The sequence below is a fragment of the Gorilla gorilla genome, chromosome 16 (assembly GCF_029281585.2).
Source record: "Gorilla gorilla gorilla isolate KB3781 chromosome 16, NHGRI_mGorGor1-v2.1_pri, whole genome shotgun sequence".
Taxonomy (NCBI): domain Eukaryota; kingdom Metazoa; phylum Chordata; class Mammalia; order Primates; family Hominidae; genus Gorilla; species Gorilla gorilla.
This window is the reverse complement of record NC_073240.2, coordinates 37,725,443-37,744,692: the sequence shown is the minus strand read 5'-3', so window position 1 is coordinate 37,744,692 and position 19,250 is coordinate 37,725,443. Positions and strand designations below refer to the sequence as shown.

Here is a 19,250-nt window from a genome sequence, read left to right as displayed (position 1 = left end):
CATAAATGTGAACGTACAGGGCCTCTCTTTTGGCATTTATTTCTTTAGCAGAGAGGGAAGATCTGGAATTTAGCTTCACCCTTCACATCTTCTTCTCCCAGCAGCTTGAGGAAAGGAATAGAGGAGGTGAGCATGGGCTTTGGAGGACACTTTCTGTGTGGCCTTTGACAAGTCATCTAATTTCTTTGAGTCTCAGTTTTCTTATCTGTAGAATGGAGATGGTTTTATTCATTTGTTGTGAAGATTAAATAAGGATTGGAACATTGCAAGTGCCCAATGGAAGTTACTTGTGGTAATGATCATAACAAAAGTGACAACAGTGTGGATAAAGAAGAGACGGGCCAGGCACAGTGGCTCACGCCTGTAATCACAGCACTTTGGGAGGCCGAGGTGGGCAGATCATGAGGTCAAGACATCCAGACCATCCTGGCCAACATGGTGAAGCCCCGTCTCTACTAAAAATACAAAAATTAACTGGGCGTGGTGGCACGCGCCTGTAATCCTAGCTACTCGGGAGGCTGAAGCAGGAGAATCGCTTGAACCAGGGAGGTGGAGGTTGCGGTGAGCCAAGGTTGCGCCACTGCACTCCAGCCTGGCAACAGAGCGAGTAGGACTCCATCTCAAAAAAAAAAAAATAAAGGAGGGGACGGTGTTCTAGAGATAGAGAACTGGTTACTGAAAACACCTACGAACTATAGAAATTTGCATATGTAAATGTATATATGTATCCGACTATAGGCAAAAACATTAAGTTCATCTACAAATATATTTCAATAATTGTGCACAAAGTGAAGTATTTTAAATAGTGACAATTTAATTTACATAAATTTAGGTTTAAAATAGCATATAACACATATAAGTATCTTTATATTCATAAGTATACCTACTTCCTGGAAATGAGTTGTCTGGAAGATATCAATATTGATATCTGTCTACCTATGTTTGTGTATATATAAAATTAGTGAACTTACATCGTGCAAAATGAAAATGTTAATGAATATGGTAAATTTTTATTGCTACAAAAAGAGACAGAAAAGAAGTCTTGTTCCTCCAGATGAGCTATCATTCTTTATTTCCTTGACATATATTTTGTATGAACATATTTAACTATTAAACCTGGTCTAGAACTAGGGAGAAATGACAATTGAATAATGTACCACAAGTTCCCTAAAAGAAGTACCAGTACTGTTAACCAAATACATATTAATTTGTCTTATTTCTCTGAAGAGACATGGCTGAGAGGTCAGTTTTAGGTGTTTGTTTGACAGTGTGCCAAATGTCACAGAAGCATTATTCTATCATTTAAAAAGTGACTTTAAAGGATGTGAATATATCATTGTAATCACAGTTCTATGAAGTTTTTAATAGTGCTGCACAGTGATGACATCAAAGCCCATGAGATCCTACTTCATGGACAGTAGGCTCAAATATTGGTAGCATCTCTGGGCTCTGAGGGTCAGTCCGGTGCTCTCCATGTCAGAGTCTTCACTTGGACTGTGTTAAACCAGTTACGAAAATTCTGAGTCTCAAATATAATTAAAGCTCTTGCAGGAACTGGCTGACTTCTGGAGAAGAGTTAGCACATTTCTATTTGAAGCCAACTTGGACCAGGTCTAGCTCAGTCCCAACCCCAGGGCCCCAGAACTAATCTGTTCTCTGTGCTTAGACCTTTTCCTATAGAATCAAGCATTGTTTGGATCTGCCATTGATAACAGTGTTCAGACAAGGTGATGCTTTGAAAAGTAAAAGATAATTTACAGTGTTAATGTGAGAATACCAGTGGTGGTAGCACTGACTTGAAGTTGCCATGCCTGGACTCCAATTTATCCTTGACCATGTGTAGCTGTGGCATCTTGGGCAAGAATTTAGTCTCCTGGCTTCAGTTTCCTCAATGGTAAATGTCAGTTTTGGCGGGGATGGGGTAAGTAGAAGAAGCTGGACTAGGACTGTCTTGGTTGTTGCAACGTTTTTCTGATAAGACAAGGAGAAAGAAGGCCACATCCCTGTGGTATCAGACTCGTCATAGCACATCATCACTGCTTTTATCATTTTTTCATTCCAGATCATGTGCTTGATATTCAAAATAAAGATTTTTGGCTAAATGGAATAAAGCAATATGCCAAAAGATGAATCTTTTTGCCTGGATGGTTGACTTTTTCCTTTCTTTTTGAGATAGGGTCTTACTCCGCTGCCCAGGCGAGAGTGCAGTGGTGCAATCACTGCCCACTGCAGCCTCGAACTCTTGGGATCAAGCCATCCTCCCACCTCAATCTGCGGTGCTCACCACCATGCCTGGCTAATTTTTTGTAGAGAGAGGGTCTCACTATGTTGCCCAGGTTGGTCTCAAACTCCCAAGCTCTAGCAATCCTCCCAAACAGGCCTCTCAAAGTGCTGGGATTACAGGCATTAGCCACCATGCCAAGCCTGCCTAGGTAGTTTTTATGACCATGAATTTTATGAATGAGAATTTTCTTTTCTTTTTTTTAATCTTTTTTTAAATCTTTTTGTAATCCCAGGTGCACATATATTCTGTATGAACATATTTAACTATTAAGCCTGGTCTAGAACTTGGAGTTTAGAATCAATTCTAGAACTAGAATTTAGAATCAATCATCTGAGGATCCTCTCATAGTGTGCCGACGTCCTTCCTTGATTCAGCGGATACACAACTATGGATATGGATATTTGCCTACACCCATATGCCGATGGTATCCCAGGATTTAGCTTCCTGCAGTTAGACACTCTCGTTATTGCTCTTTTAAGTAGGTGTATGCTGGAGCTACCTACCAGAGCAATGTCGTGTTCTGAGCATAATCTGCTCAGCTAAGGAAAGCATGCGTGACTTCCTTGAGAGCATAGGTGTAAATCCAGCTAGAGATGCTCTCAAAATGCTTCAGTCTTAAGACAGGAGGAGGACCCAGGGATTAGATTCAGGCCTTCAGACAACAACAAAGGAGGACAGCAAACCAAGGGGATGTTCTCTGTGCTTTATGGCAGTGGTTCTCGAGCTAGAGTGGGCATCAGACCCACCTGCAGGGATGATTAACAGGGCCCCACACCTAGAGTTTCAGATTCAGTAGGTCTCAGCTAAGACTGAGAATTTGCATTTCTCACAATTTTTTAGCTAGTGCCAATGCACACAGCCAATGTTCTACAGCTTCTTTCTTTCTGTTTAACCCTTACTACCAGAAGACTAGGATGGGGATTTGGAACACCATGGCTTTCCCACAGTGAATAAGGCCCAGGCCAGATTGCAGTTACTCACTGTGGCTGCTAACCTCATTCATGGGAGTAAAGTAGGATTTTAATTACCTACCTGTTCCTGAGGCTGCATCTCATTTCAATTTAGATAATCTAGTCAGTGGCTTCCCAAAGCCAGTTAAAGCACCAGTGCTACTCTGATTGCATAAGCAAACCCAAGGAATTGTTGAAATTACAAATTCCTTTTTCCCACCCTAGGACATTTTGAATCAGTAGGTCTGGGATGAGGCCTGGGGACCTGTGTTTTTAACAATGTCCTCTGATCATTTAATCCACTTCTGATTTATCTGTCCACAGGCCTTGAGTCTTCCTTTCCATGGTCACACACAATCTGTTTCACTAATGCACATTTATTTTGAGTATGTTTACCCAAAACTTAGACTATGCCCTTGGTCAAGGGATTAGCAACCTTTCAAAAGAAGCATGCCCAGTATTTCTTTATATAGCCTTTCATCATCAGAGGTGGCAATGCTGATGGAATGGCCTTTGGTTTAGCTCTGCAAAAAAGCCCTGTGGGTACTCAGCTCTTCAAAGAAGCTCTGTTCCTGGCATGTTTAGAAGTTACTGTGTGCACATACGTAACCCACTCAGCTGTTCCAGAGGAATAAGACCTTCACCCTTTAGGTATATAATGTGTGCAGTTGCCCCACCGTGGGGGTTGGCAAAAAGTGGGGAGGGCCCTTGCATAAGCTCATTGATAAGTTCAGTCATTTACTCACCCAACTGACAATCACTGGTTATCTGTTCTGAGTCAGGCATGGAGGTATCTTCTCATAATCAAAAGATAAGCAAGAAACAGTTACTGCCCTCAAGGATTCCACAATTTTGAATCCTAACTTCAGATGCTATCTCCTTACCTCATTTGGCACGTGCATTTGTGCTGGTATACATACCTTTTTCAGCACATAAACTCATTTGGCACATGTGCCAAGGATTGCCAACTATCTTATACACACAACCACACACACACACACACACACATACACACAGCCTTAAAACAAAAAAAAAAAACACCAATATCCATGTTGAGTTACTAACTCTAGCATCAACTGCAAAATTTTATTTTAGGTTGCATTTCACGCAGTTGTCTTTCAAAAATTTTCGTTATGCTGTTGTTAGTTCTCTGTGCTGGAGTTGGTCCACAGTCCATTGGAGGAAAAAACAATTGTATTTATTGTTGTGTTTGGGAGAGGAAAATTCCTCTTTTTATAGAGGTATAAACATATATTAGTTTAAAATTTTGTGTCTAGTATCTAGTCATTAGTACAAAACTAGACACATTATTGTTTATAATTATTTGTTACGCTGGATCTAAATTCAAATATTTTACATTTATATACAACGGGTTGCTTTATATTAAAATTTATGTGATGCTCCTGTCTTCTCCAGTTTAAGTCAGTCATCAAAGGATGCTCAATCTAGCTATATTTTTTCTTGCACTAAATATAGTGAATCATATAGTTCGAAGGTGTTACCAGCCCTCTTTGCTTTTAAGAAAGAAAAGATGCACTGTGGAAATGCTGTCTCTCATTTTTAAGGTCATTGATTGGGTTAAAAAGGCAAATGACTTTTTTCGTTGAACTTCCTTCAATTAAGCCATTAACCTTTTAAAATAAGTGCATTCAAAAATCTATCAAAAAAAAGCTAAATGAGATTTTAACAAAATCCTGACAATTTCAGCTTAAACATATACACAGAAACCATATGTGCTTAGAAAGAAATATATACACACAGGCATTGTTTACAGAGTGTGTTTTTATATTTGGAAGACATTGAAGGAAGAGTTATTCCATACATACATTATCTGAAATGTACATTCAGATAGCCTACATAGATTTCATATTACACACAAAGATATCTTTATCCATGGTAGGTAGACAGACAGACTGACTGACTTCAAACTTGCACTTGCAGTGTGGATTTTTTTTCCTCATCTCCGGGTACTGCTTTTCAAAATTGCCTCAGGCTACAGAACAGCACCTCAGATCCCCAAGGCCCACTGCCTGGCTCCTAATAGCCACTCTCCATCTGTGTCACATGAACAGCTGATGAGATCGCTCCAGTGTCTGTATTTTGGAGAGCACATCCACCCAGGTTAAAATGCTAGGGTTGCCAAGGAGCAGTCAGAAGCCATTAGTGTGGGTGAGAATTTGCCTTGCAGCAGTTCCTTGGCATGGTGGAAAGCGTGTGCATGTGTCCCTGCACGAGCTTTGGTGTGCGTGTATGTGTGCGTGTCTCCTTGTCCAGGCGACACTCCGGTGTACATGGGTGTGCAGGGAGGGTGACAGATGAAAACTAGACTGTATATCCAGTATTGAAAGAGTCAAATGCCTTTTGTTTCACTGTATACTGATTCGGTGTTTGACTATATGGGGTCCCTTTTTTCTTATCATAACAGAAGGCAAAGAAAAAGAGAACAGCAACTTCGGGGTCATGCTCTAGTGTTTGGGCAGATGGAAGGGAGCTGCTTTGCCTTGGGGCAGGGTGGTTGTAATGAAGTGGCCTGTCAGTCTGTAAATAGTGAGGGTCATCTCTTCCATGTGATGGAGGGTATCGCATTGCAGTGAAAATGGAAATGTCAATAAAATTAATCTGCCAGCTCTTTGCTGTGGCTTTTCTGCTTCTCTAGTCAAAGAAAGTTGAGGGGTTTTTTTGGCAAGAAAGGAAAAGAACAGGTATAGGGAAGCCCACAGAGCAGACCCAGAAGTTAGAAGGCAAGTGGCCCAGTGGGTAGGATGGCTGTGCTGTAGCATAGTCCGAGAGGAGGGAGCAGGTCTGGGAATGAGCTGATGGATCTCTAGTATTCCTCAGAAAGCTACAGAGCATCCAGCTCAGGCTACATTGAGCACAGAGTTTATTGTTTTAGGCTTTCTTGGACAAGGTTTTTACTTAGCATGGGATTTATGGCATTTACTGCTAATGAATGTCTATTCTTAAATTACAAAAACCCCCATCTCAGTGCAATTCCCAGATGTCCTTCCAGGACCCTGGCTTCTTAAACACCAGCAGGGAGCATAAACTCTCCACTTCTCTGTTTTCCTCTTTCGTGTGGCTCCAGGCTAATGATGTGCAAGGAAAACACAGCCATCTATAAAGCCCCAGTGCTGTCCCCGTATTCTTCATTTATTTTGCATTTGATTATGCCACAAGTCGGATCTTGTTTCTTTCCTTTTTTTAAAGTTATTAGTTCAAATATTAATGTAGGGATATGGCATATATTGCTGCTCTTGATTGATGCCTTCCCAAAAACAGGAAGACGTGCTCGTATGAATTTTAAGAAAGTAGGGGTCCTGCAATGCCTTGCCAGAAGAGTTTTTCAGATACATAATTTAGATGCCCTCCAGGCAAGCTTTCAAGGCATTTTTGCCGGAGGGCAAGAAAAAATAACTATGACTGTTAAAAGTAAATGATTTTTGCTAATGCACAATTAATGCCAGAGAAAAGCACAGAAGAGAAAGATGTTGATAGAAACTTCTGATTAAGTGAGCACCCTACCTTGATGTGTATCTTTTTTTTTCATGATAATGATCAGTGGTGCAGAGAGCTAAAAGTTTTCATGTCATGCAAATGCCGAGTGCAGGGTCATATGAGAAGTGTGCGAATGTGCGTGCTTAGGAGGTGACAGCTCTAGGAGGGGCTGAGCAGGCAGTGCGTTATGTGCAATGAACAGTGACACAGTTACTGTCACCTATGCAGGCAGCCTAGAATATATAGACTACAGAACATTTAACTTGATTACCCTACAGTATGTGTTCACTCTGGGCATGGGGATGCGTTTCCACTGAATGGGTTTTCTGATGGCGGTTTTCCCACATTGGATTCCATAATTGACAAAGAGCTACTGCGCTGTGTCAAGTGCACAATTATAATTGAATTAATGATATGGGCAAGTGTGAGACACACAAAATTAACATTTGAAGAGGCCTGGTTTAATTTTGTCTTTTACATATTTGTGTCTCCAATTATACTTTAATGAAAGAGAATATACTCGCTTAATGGATTTCTTTCAACAAGCTTAGCTGAGCTCATCATTAGCTGCACTTGTTGTTGGCACCCTTGCGATGTTTTCTCTAATGTATTTTTATTTCTTTCTACTAGGGGATGGTTTAGACAACAGTGTAGCTTCACCTGGTACAGGTGACGATGATGATCCGGATAAGGACAAAAAACGCCAGAAGAAAAGAGGCATTTTCCCCAAAGTAGCAACAAATATCATGAGAGCATGGCTCTTCCAGCATCTCACAGTAAGTCAAGATGAAAGAGAAAAAAAAATAGTTTTTGTTGTTTTGCTAGCAAGTTATACGGTCTCATACAGATTTTTTTTTAAACTAAGGTGCCTATTTTCTTATTCTTGAAATCTGATGACTAACAGACTAGTTAAGGTTTTTTTTTTTTTAATCAACTATTACCATCCAAAGAGCACCCTCTAGAAAGTAGCAGGTTTTTGTTTTAAGAAGCTGGGAATGGACTTTATTTAAAATGATCTAAGACCCTAAACAGCATATATAAGTAAATTTGTTATTTATGCTAAAAGTATGAGAGCAACTTCGGATACTGCAACAGCAACCAAGGGAAATGGCTGTAAGGAGCTCACAAATCCATAAACATTGCTGATTACACTATTCACGAAAGCTGTCTCCTCTAGGAGGCAAAAAAAAAAAAAAAAAGCACCTTGCCACATGCATGTCCAAGCTCACAGTATCAGGTGCAGCTTTAATTGCTGGAGCAGTTTACAAATATGTCATGTATTTATATGACAAATTCAGAAGGGTTATAGGTGCTGTAATGCCTTTGTTTGCAAGGTGGACATTAAAGATTCTTTTTTTAGCTGCTCAAGTCCATTATCTTAAAAGCTAACCATGTTCACTTCTGGAAACGGTTTTACTGTGTGAGACATTTTAAAAGTAACAATTTATCTTTATCTTCCTGTTTGCAATCCTTGTATGTGTGGATACATACTGTTGACTCTAAGACTCTTATGACAAAAATATTACAATATATTTTTACAGAGAAACTAGGCATGCTTATATTTTACTGTTCATTTGGAAATTCTGGGAAACCAGTAAAAATTTCAGAGGTTGCTTCTTGCTATAATATTGTTTTCAGGCCATTCTATTTAGGCTAATACTTAAAAATAGAGTAGCACATTGAAAGCTGAAGGTCTTCTTTGATTATCCAACTTGTGTGTTGCCATGCTGAATGACATTAGTTACAGTGTCATGGGTCCAGGACAAGGTTCCACTTTTATTTATGGTGGTGGCTGCTGATGGGCTCTTCTTGCAGAGCTACAAAGGGCAAGGGGTGGAGCAGTGGTGGGGAGGGAAAAGTGATAGATTCACATTCCTAAATCGGCCATTTTGATGTAAGGACATTAGTAGCAAACTAAGGTGTATCGATCTGGCCTGTGGTGTCAGGATTAGCTGGGAGAACCAATGAGGCAGCCGTGGTAGTGGTTATTCTTGCCTTGCAGCTATGGCCATTTCAAAGGTCAGGGCCCTGCACTGACTCGGCTCAGAGGAATTAGACAGAACATGCGGTCTCTGGGCTGATTACTTAACCAAAGACAAAATAATGAGTCCTAAGCAAATACTGACTAATTGAAAGGGCTGTAAATCCATTACATATTGGTCAGGGATAATCAGGAGTATTTAATCACTTTTATCTATTCAGGAGCACTGAAGCTGCAACAGCAAAGCCCTGAACCTTGCCATGTGGTTATTATTCTCATCATTATCAAAATTACTTCACAGCTGTTCTTTGCTACATCACCTCAGCTGGAGATTTACTAACCTGTAAAATGTTTTTAATTTGGAAGTCGAGTGACTGTGAGGGGAGGGGTTTCTCATTTTTAAATGAAGGCTTGTTTGGTTAGAGTAGCAACTAAGAACGGCAGTGTAGCTGCGGATGACAGGCCAGCTGCCTTCTCCTGACCAGCTCACCTGTTTGGTTCCCTCCCTCTGTCCTCCTCCATGCTTGGTCTTTCTTGGTTGAAAATAAACACTTCAACAGCTGCTTTCCAAGCAAACAGCTACGTGTGTTTTCAACCTCTCTGTCATCAAAACCAATGTCAGAGAACAGTAGAACCTTAGAGAATGCAGCTGCTCTGTTTATAGATGAGGAAACAGAGACCCAAAAAGGGAAGTTACTAGCTGAAGGTCAAGCTGAGACAAGGGCCCGAGCCTTCCGAGTCCCCAACTCTGTGATTTTTCCACATTACAATGACTTTGCCAAAATGACGATCACCTTTAACAGTTGCATAGAAATCTCACAGTCTCCACCATCAATACGCTCAGAGTCACAAGGGAGAAATACGGAGAAGCCAAGTGCTGTTTTCTTTTCTTGTTTTGAAAGCTCCGTGTTACCAAATGTAGAAAGCCTTACCACCTGTATTTTGTGAGTTGAATCTCACATGGGAGTGTCAGGAGCCCTTGATACCTTATCTCCCACCTCCCTGCCCAGGGCAGCACCCAGCATGCACCATGGCCACAGATGAGAGTTGTGGGTGGCTGATGATTTCTTAGCACTTGTTGTACCTCTGCGGTGCTACGAACTAACAGTAAGAGCTTGTACTCACCTCAAGAATGCTTTCATCTAGTTGAACGTATGCAAGGCTTTGTGCAGAATTCTCTGTCCAACTCACATTTTTAATGACTGCCTGTCCTCCAGGTTGGGAGAGAGGACTCAAATAGCCTAAGCTGGGGGAGTTGGGAAGTCTGCATTCATGCTCTGTGATCCTCTGTACTGGCTGAACCTCAGTTAAGTCCATTAAGTTCCCTGGACTTCCTGTTTCCCCGTTTTTCAAATGAGAGGGACACGTTGCAGGATGGATAAGCTCCTTTCCCATGCTCCTAGGTTTTGGTTCTGCTCAAGGACATTTAGTCAGAGCAATGCCCGGTCCCAGCCTCATGGGTCATTCTTTCCTCTCTTTCCCCCTTTCTCTTTGCTTTTGCTTTTCACTAACTGCTTTATTTCTCTCCTGACCTTCTTCACAACATGCCCCTTTCATTACTTTCTCCCACTAGCTTTGTCTCCCATCTTTCTCTCTGTGCCGCTCCCCTGCCTTTTCTGCACCTCCCTTGTAACTTTAGGAAATTCTCCTCTGCTTGCTCTTTGAAAATGTTTTCCTTCTTCATCCACACTTCACCCCACTGCAGAGAAGAGGTTCAGTAACTTTGATGAGGATGGTCCTGTAAAACTTTTACTTTCCAATCTTTAATGAGCTGAAAGATTTACTCAGCTGTAATTCTGAGCTCAGAAACCAAGAATAGAGACCCCTAACTAGCGACATGTTAATTTAGATTTCTTTTCTTACATGTACTAACAGGCATGAGGAAGTCCTTGGAACTAGAGATGCCCCACTATATTTTTCTGTCATTTAATTAATTTCGACTTTCAAAGTGAAATGTTGGCTCTAGCTCACTGAAAGTAGATGCAGTCTAAATTATTATTTCATGTAAATTTCTTTACAAGTGCATGATTCAATATGCATTTCTCCATTATTAGTCTCTTTAACATTATTTCAAACTGGTTTGTTCCCTTTTGTGCAGTGTGACCTGTTCTTGTATTACAATAATCCCCGATGTACCCTTTTTTCTTTCTTTTTTAAAAAAGAAGCTAATTGAATTATCTCATTATTTTAATTTGTTAAGCAAATGTATTTTGCATCTCAGGATGTGTTCTTAAAGAAGGGGGCTGCCAAGGCTTTGCCCCCTGAATGGGCCATTGGCCCATTTTGACATTCATGCATTCATTAACTAGCAGAACATAAAAGAACTCTGGTTGTATTTTTTTTTCCAAACACCCAACCAGCGTGGAGCAACTTTTCCCAATAAGCCACAGGGGTCTTTCTACATATGTTCTCAACTGCAAGCTATTGTCACCTATTCTGAATACCTCAAAAGGCCCAGAGGTGGAAAAAAACCTACCTCAACAAAGGCCAACTGTAGCAATTGTTAAGTCTTAGTCTCAATATGACAAAAATCATTCACCCTCAGTTTTCTTGGAAGAACAAGTTTCACTCCAACTGTAACAGTTAAAACAATCTCTCAAATTCCTTTGCACCACCAACTTCAGGGGGAAAGGTAACAAACTTGCACTAATTGATTACGCTGAGGAAAATATTTAAACAAAGTCCAAAGTGGCATTTAAAAAATCAAGTGATTTGATAAACGGTTTCCATAGTCAGAATTAAGCATTCTGAATTTGCTTAATCTGGGGCTAAATATTAATAATTAGCCTCAAATTTTTTGTTTCGAACTACCCTATTTTCAAAATGCCCCTTAGAAATATCCCCTCTAAAAAAATTCACAATAATTTTAACAAAATAAATCTGTCTATATATTTTTAGAAATTCAACTAGCAAAAACTTTCTGTATACCATTACCCTCTTCCGTTGGTTGATGGCACTGCCTAACTTCTCAAGCTAAGAAATCCAGTGAAGATTGAAGAAAGAATCTCTTGGAAATGTGTGTGCCTTTGCTGGAAAGTACCCAATGGCAAAACAAACAAACAAACAGACAAAAACTTAGGGAAATCCTAGAGAAGTACATTCCTTTTGCTAACACATGGAGACTATGATATCATAAAAGTAAGCCTGCCATTACAACTGTTTTTATTTGACTTCAAAGATAAAGAAAGAAACAGCAAGCAATAATACCCAGGCTGACGGTTTATTCATAACCATGAAAAAACTCCTCCATGCCAAGAAGCCCTTAATGTGCTCAATTAGGCCCTCGGGCATCTCCACTTGCCACCTTCAAGAGCTCCTCCAGTTGTGCTGCAAATAATATATTTGATCATGGACTAGAAACAGGAAGTGCTCAGACACAAAGACACTACTTGCTCATACCAGTTTCTGGCTGAAGGTCTTCTTATTTGAAAACATAGGGATAAAGCTCACACTTAGGAGATGTGGGACTTCTTTCAAAGATGTGTGTTACAGAATCAGAAGCAAATTTTACTTTTAAAAGTGATATAAGCCAAGGGGGGAGGATCGCTTGGGGCTAGGAGTTTGACACCAGCTTGGGCAACATAATAAGATCCCATCTCTACAAAAGAATAAAAATTTAGCCGGGTGTGGTGCACACATGCCTGTGGTCCCTGCTACTCAGTAGGCCAAGGTGGGAAGATCATTTGAGCCCAGGAGTTTGAGGCTGCAGTGAGCTAGGATGGAACCACTGTACTCCAGTCTAAGCAACGGAATGAAACCCAGACACACACACACACACACACACACACACACACACACACAAGTGATGTAATATTATGTATGCAGCTGCCTTGAAACTACAGATTCTAAAACCTCTGCCTTTTGTTCATGACAAAATGCTTTGTCCCCTCTTCATATCTCTGGGGGTTGGGGAAAGGGGTGGAGCCCACCTCTCAGGTGTTTACTCATTTTACTACTTGCCTATTAGAATCTGACTTATGGGATTTTGTAAAGGCCTGGGTTTGGTAATAAAAATATGCTATAAAGGATATCATCCTACAGAGACAGTGCACCCAAGTTATAAGTATATTCAGTTCCATGTTATGTTAGAGAAACCTGTCTCTCCACCGAGTTCATCAAGACCATATGACTGTAAACTTAGTCATCTTAAATTTGTTATTGTAATGTACACACACACACACACACACACACACACACACACACACATGCAAGGGAGGAGAGAGGGAGGGAAGGAGAAAGAGAAACAGAAACAGAGAGACTTAGACTATTTTGCCCTTTGACTAGTTATCTTTATCTTGTGCAGATCCAGATGGCTTCTTTCTTAAATGAGGCAGTCCAATGTCGAGGTTAAGAGCACAGGGTCTGGAATCTGCAACACAGTAGGTTTTTGATCTTGAGCCATTACCCTCTCTGCGCCTCATTTTTCATATCTGCAGAAGAAGAATAATTCTAGTTCCACCTGGTAAGGTTATTTTAAGGATTAAGTGAAATAATGTAAAGTACTCAGCCCTGTGCCTGATTCTTATAATAAGTACATATATAAAGTAACTATAATTCTTATTTTAATCCGGTTAAATGGCTAGCAGAAGGCTTTGACCAATGGACCTGGGCATCCAAAGTTACCACATTTGTTCCTGGGATTGTAGAGATGTAGAGACCAGGTTTTGCCAAACAAATCCCAAATATGGCTGGTGCAGTGGCTTATGCCTTTAACCGCAACACATTGGGAGGCCGAGGTGGGAGGAATGCCTGAAGCTCAGGAGTTTGAGACCAGCCTGGGCAACACAGCAAGACCCCATCTCTATAATTTTTTTTTTAATTGGCTGGGCATGGTGGTGCATGCCTGTGGTCCTGGCTGCTTGGCAGTATGAGGTGGTAGGATCACTTGAGCCCAGGAGTCAAAGGCTGCATGCAGCCATGATCACGGCACTGTACTCCAGGCTGGGTGACAAAGTGAGACCCTGTCTCAAAGAAAAAATAATAATAATAATAATACCCAGGCTGGGGGCGATGGCTCACGCCTGTAATCCTAGCACTTTGGGAGGCCAAGGGGGGTGGATTGCTTGAGGCCAGGAGTTCAAGACCAGCCTGGGCAACATGGTGAAACCTCGTCTCTACTAAAAATACAAAAATTAGCCAGGTGCGTTGGCACACATCTATAGTCCCAGCTACTGGGGAGGCTGAGGCACAAGAATTGCTTGAGCCCGGGAGGTAGAGGTTGCACTGAGTGGAGACTGTGCCACTGCACTCCAGCCTTAAAAAAAGAAAAAAAAATGGAAATACCCCTCAGTAGGAGAGAACATGGTCTACATTCTGCCTTCTGAAATCCATATTAACATTTGGTGGCTGCTTGTTGAAGCTAGGTGATAGCATTAGAGAGTCCTGGTGTCACGAAAGCCAGAGCATTCTAGTGAACTTTCAGGGATGGGGTGGAAGGTGGAGAAGAAATGGGCTATGGAGTAGTTCAGAATGTCTCCAATGGGGCTACTTTTGAGAGAGAATGCTCTCTTTCACCATTTGTCTTCCAGGATATGAACAGAATATAGAGTTGCTATCTTCCTTAGAGTGTGAAAGTCTAGGCTGTCTGCAAGACAGCATGTTATGGTTTTTATTATTTTTTATTGATTGACTGATTGATTGTAGAGACGGCATCTCACTATGTTGCCCAGGCTGGTCTCAAACTCGTGGCCTCAACTGATGTTCCCACCTCAGCCTCCCAAAGTGCTGGGATTATAGGTGTGAGCCACAGCACTTGGCCATGGTAATGGTTTTTAAAAAAGGGGTCACCAGCTGTGAACTTAGAAGCCTTAGGTGTGAACTCTGTGATATTATTCAACCTCTCTGAACCTATTTCTTACCATCAAAATGAAAGTTATCTGCCCTGTTTAGCTGATTGGGTTGCTGTGTGGCTCAAATGATGTAGTCAATTTGTAAACTGTAATGTGCTGCACAGATGTTAGGTATTCTGGTCTTCTGATTGTGTGCTTGGCTTTCCAGCTGCTTGAAGCCGCTCAGAGCTTATGTATCACCAAGGGTTAGAGATGTAGTGCTACCCACCTCTTTCATCCTCCACCTCCAATTTCTCCACTTGTCCATTTCCACAAATGTATCCCTGGAGACACTGTGATAATTTCTATCATTAGACATCTTTTAAGGATCTTGAATGGTTAATTGAACCAGTATTTCATGGACGTTAGTTATTTCTGCTTGGAAATTAGGGCCTTCGTGATTCTGAGACTGGTCTACATAATACAAATAGCTATGAGCCAAATTAATACCAAATAGGAAATGTTGACCTTAGTTATACGGTAAGAGATGGTCTTTTTCATATTCAGAGCTGCAAATGTTCACATGCATGCAAGTGAGTCTCCTAAGAAATACTTATGTGGAAATGCACATGCAGAACACACAGCTGAAAGTACCAGCAGAGAGAGCTTCCCACAAACATGCAGCATAGTGGGGCCGCCCCTAGCCTTAGCCTTTGCATTGTTTTCCTGCTTGCCAGGAGAAAACATCTGTGAATTATTTGAATGGAATCTTATACTAGAGATCGTCTGAACTGGTGTCATCTCTGTTTAATTTCAGGAAATGATGTCACAATGCATTAAATTACAATGCTGGGTGATTTATTTTCCCGTGGACATGCTGTCCTAAGCATTCCTCTTCTTTTGCAATGTTTCCAATTAACTGTAAGCTTGAGTGTTCTTCCTATTTCATAATGATTTTGAGGGGTGGGGATGGGAGATAGGGGTGGGCAGAAGGGTAATTTCAGAGGTTGCTGAGGTTCAGAGCTAATGGCACATCCATCATGTCCTTATTGGGATGGGAGGGTGCTGAGTGTTGGGGCTGTGATCAGCAGTGGCAACCTGCAACAGTATTGGTTAGTTTTAAAGAATGTCTAAAAATGAAAGCCTGAGTGTTCTGATGCTAGCTGTCCAAAGAGCCACCAGATAATTTTAATAGTGACCTGCATACTGTAGCTTCTGCCTTTATCAAAGTTTCTCTTCACTCTCTTCTTCAGTAAAGAATAGAGGACATAAGTCAATTCTGTGTGCCATCTGTTGTCGTTTTTACAATTTCTCAAATTAAAGAGACAGGCCAAAAATTTAATGTCGTGTTGGATCCTAGAAGCTCCTCTAGAAGAGAGAAAATTGCAACTGAATTTACTTTGTCTCTCTTGAGGGGGAAAAATTGCATATTGCTATGTCATAACCTTTTACTTGTAGTCCCAATTTGGTGTTTTGAATTGGATTATGAGGGCTTCTGCATGGAAAGACTGATGTGTTTGGGATTCAGCAGCCTTTGTTCACATGGTTCTGAGTGACATTGTGGTAAAGTTGCCAGTACAGTGGTGGTGCAATGGCTTTTCATGGGGGTAATGAAATGCATAGTCTCCTCAATGCAAAAACATTTTAAGACGTTTCAAGATATTTCAAAGTACATCAGACAATCCTGTTTAAAAAGAGGTTCACCTCAGATAGACTGAGAAACTTACCTCCCAGATTATGAGCTACTAACTGGCAGATACATTTTAAAAATAGGTAATTGATAGGCAGAACACAGAGTTTTTAGGGCAGCCAAACTACTCTGGATGATACTATAATGGTGGATACGTGTCATTATACATTTGTCCAAACCCATAGAATGTACAACACCAAGAGTGAACCCTAATGGAAAGTATGGACTCTGGGTGATTATGATGTGTCAATGTAGGTTCATCAGTTGTGACAAATGTGCAACTCCGGTAGGGGGTGTTGATAATGGGGAGGCTATATATGTGTGGGGCCAGGGATTTATGGGAAATCTCTGTACCTTCCTCTCAGTTTTGCTGTGAACCTAAAACTGATCTAAAAAAATAAAGTCTACTTAAAAAAAAAAGGAATTGAATGAAAAGATTGAAGAATGAAAGGCTTATTAAATTACCATCAAAAAGAAACCAAAATAATTATTAGCTCAAAGTTTAGCACCCAATTTCATAAAATATCACTCGAAGTATAATTGTTTAAAAATATGTTAAAGAATTCAAGGAGATGGGGAATTGAGGACCCTTGAATAAAGGAACATAGAAGGCATGTGCATATTGAATATTCAGCTATTTAAAAACTCCAAGAATAGAGTGCCATTAAATGCTATTTAGTGAAATCCCTGAATATTCATTCAGATCATAGGGAAAATTTCCATTTCTTCGTTCCACATGACCACAGTTTGCAAGTATATTCCACGGAGAAGTGGAGTGATTGGGAATTACAGGGTAAGTTGACTGGGTTATGAGAATACTGACTGTCCCTCAGCTTTGCTGCCAGATAGGGTCATAAAGTGACCCTAACATTCAAGACTAATTTCGATTTTAGAGAGTGTTACTGCACAGATTTCAGAGGACTCCTGGAAATGTCCTGCCTTCTCCATGCTGTAGTCTGTTTTTGCAATTTGGAACAGATTATGAAGTGTAAAGATGATATCCAGCCCCATTTCTCCTGTTAAGAAATAGTGACTTAGGTAGGAAGCATTAGGTTGGTTGAATGGAGTTTGCCTTATTACATTTAGGTGCTGTGTGCCACTTTCTAAATTGATTGGCAGCAGTTGTTTACAGTATGCAGAATAATCACTGGCACCCTTTAAAGGTGTATTATCCTCTTAAAACATAATAGTAATGCCATTTTCATGCTTTTACATTTGCTATTCATATTCTGAACTGCCAAGTCCCAAATCTGCCAGAACAAATTTAAGTTGTTTTTATCTAATAGTGGATAAGTTGTCAAGTCACAATATAATGGCAGATAATTTTTCTTAAACTATAGTTTTACTTCTTGGTTATAATAGATAACATGAATATTTGTTGAATCTGACTTGATTGTCCACACACAAAAAAATTACAACTCAAGAGATATTGTCATGGGATTCTGTGATGACAAGAAATGAAGAGAATATTATTATCTAGTTATTCTGAGCATTATAGAAAATTAACATGGGCCACTAATTAGTTTCCTTCCAGCCACCACTCTCCCCCCGCCAAATCTGCTGATATCTGGTTTGCCTGACATAGCCAGATAATGAAGATCTCCTCTTGTTAATCCCAGCATCAAATCTTGTTGCTGCTGTTAATTTAAATACCTCTGTTATCACATTATAATATAACTGTCTAGATTTTATTTGACTTCTTGCATCATTCTCCTACAATCACAAATATTCCAGAATTAATTTTGTCTTGGAAATATTTGGCAATTCTATAATAATTTGGAAAAGTATATTCCCATGACTCAGGCCACACCACAATTGGAAAATGGCTTTTTTCTTACCCAGAATACATGGTGTGATCCCATCGTACGCTGACAAAAAGCAACCCAAGTGTACCAGGGTGGTGCCACACTAGTCTTTTAAAAAGAAAAAGGCTTTTATCAATAGAAAAGATGAATGCTAGATTATTCCCTGTAGATTTGGTGACACATTAAAACTCTCTTTAAAAGCAACCTTATTTTTTTCCCCATGGTGAGAAGTTATAGGTTCTATTTCAGTGTTTCAAGATACCTGCAGGCAGCTCATGAGTTGCTATACTTGTTTTAAACCCTTCCTCACAGTGATTTTTTTTTTAAAAGTAGTAAGAGAACATGGGAACATGGGGTCATTATTATTCAATTATAGGCTCAGTTTTTCTGTTAGTTTCTGTGAAGCCATAAATTTAGAACTGTGTAGCAAAATCTCACGGATTACCTGATGGCACTTTGATAAAAACCCCTCTTAGAGCTTAGACCTGAAGGTTTTATGTTTTCTAGTAAAACACTTAAGTGTAATTAAATATGATCATGTGAAAAGGCATTAGTTTTTAATATGACCTTTGTTGTCAGTCTGGAAATCCTCTAAAATTTTTTATTTTATTTTTTTTTTTTGCAGAGCAAGTTTGACAGAAAAATGATTTCATGCTCTTTGGTCCTTATGTACTTGTACCCGTTTGTCCATGGCTATTCCAAATACCCCCATGCTTATTTAAAATGTATATATAATCAGTTACATAAAAAGAGGTATGCTTAAATTCTCATGACTCTATGGTTGGACCTCTGTGGTTGGAGCAGACAATAGAAATGTCTGTAATTCATTTCAAAAAAAATGTGACTTTCCTACCTTTAGATAGTGAGGACAATCTGTTAACTCTTTGTGTTGATAAAAGCAAACATTTCAGGGCACGGTGAAAGAAATCTCTACCATGTATAAGGTTATATATATACCAGAAGCAGTGGAGTTAGGACCAAATTAAGACTTGACCAGTGTCCTAGTCTTAGCACAGCCTTTTGCTTCCTGGATTATTTTGAGCAAGTTATTTAATTTATCTGAGTGCTCATTTTCTTACCTCATTGTTTTGAGGGTTAGCTAAGATTAGAAATAGCCTTCTGAAAAGGACAAAATACTATGCAAGTGTAAACTGGTGTCTATTAATGTTTTCATATAATCCATTGAAATAGTTTGCTCTGTCATAGCTCCATGAAACCTGAACTTGGATGTGAGTGACACACTCTTCAAAGACAAGTATTGCACTTGTTTCTTTTGC

General features: G+C 40.0%; 1 protein-coding gene across 10 annotated transcripts in view; it reads left to right on the top strand.

Moving 5' to 3' along the window:
- MEIS2 (Meis homeobox 2) overlaps window positions 1–19,250 on the top strand; it is a 210,819-nt gene that overhangs the window by 57,218 nt on the left and 134,351 nt on the right. For all 10 annotated transcript variants that reach the window (XM_063698457.1, XM_055363262.2, XM_004055948.5 and 7 more), the window contains one exon: window positions 7,360–7,505. In XM_063698457.1, the coding sequence (XP_063554527.1) occupies window positions 7,360–7,505 (146 nt within the window). The remainder of the gene's footprint in view (window positions 1–7,359; window positions 7,506–19,250) is intronic.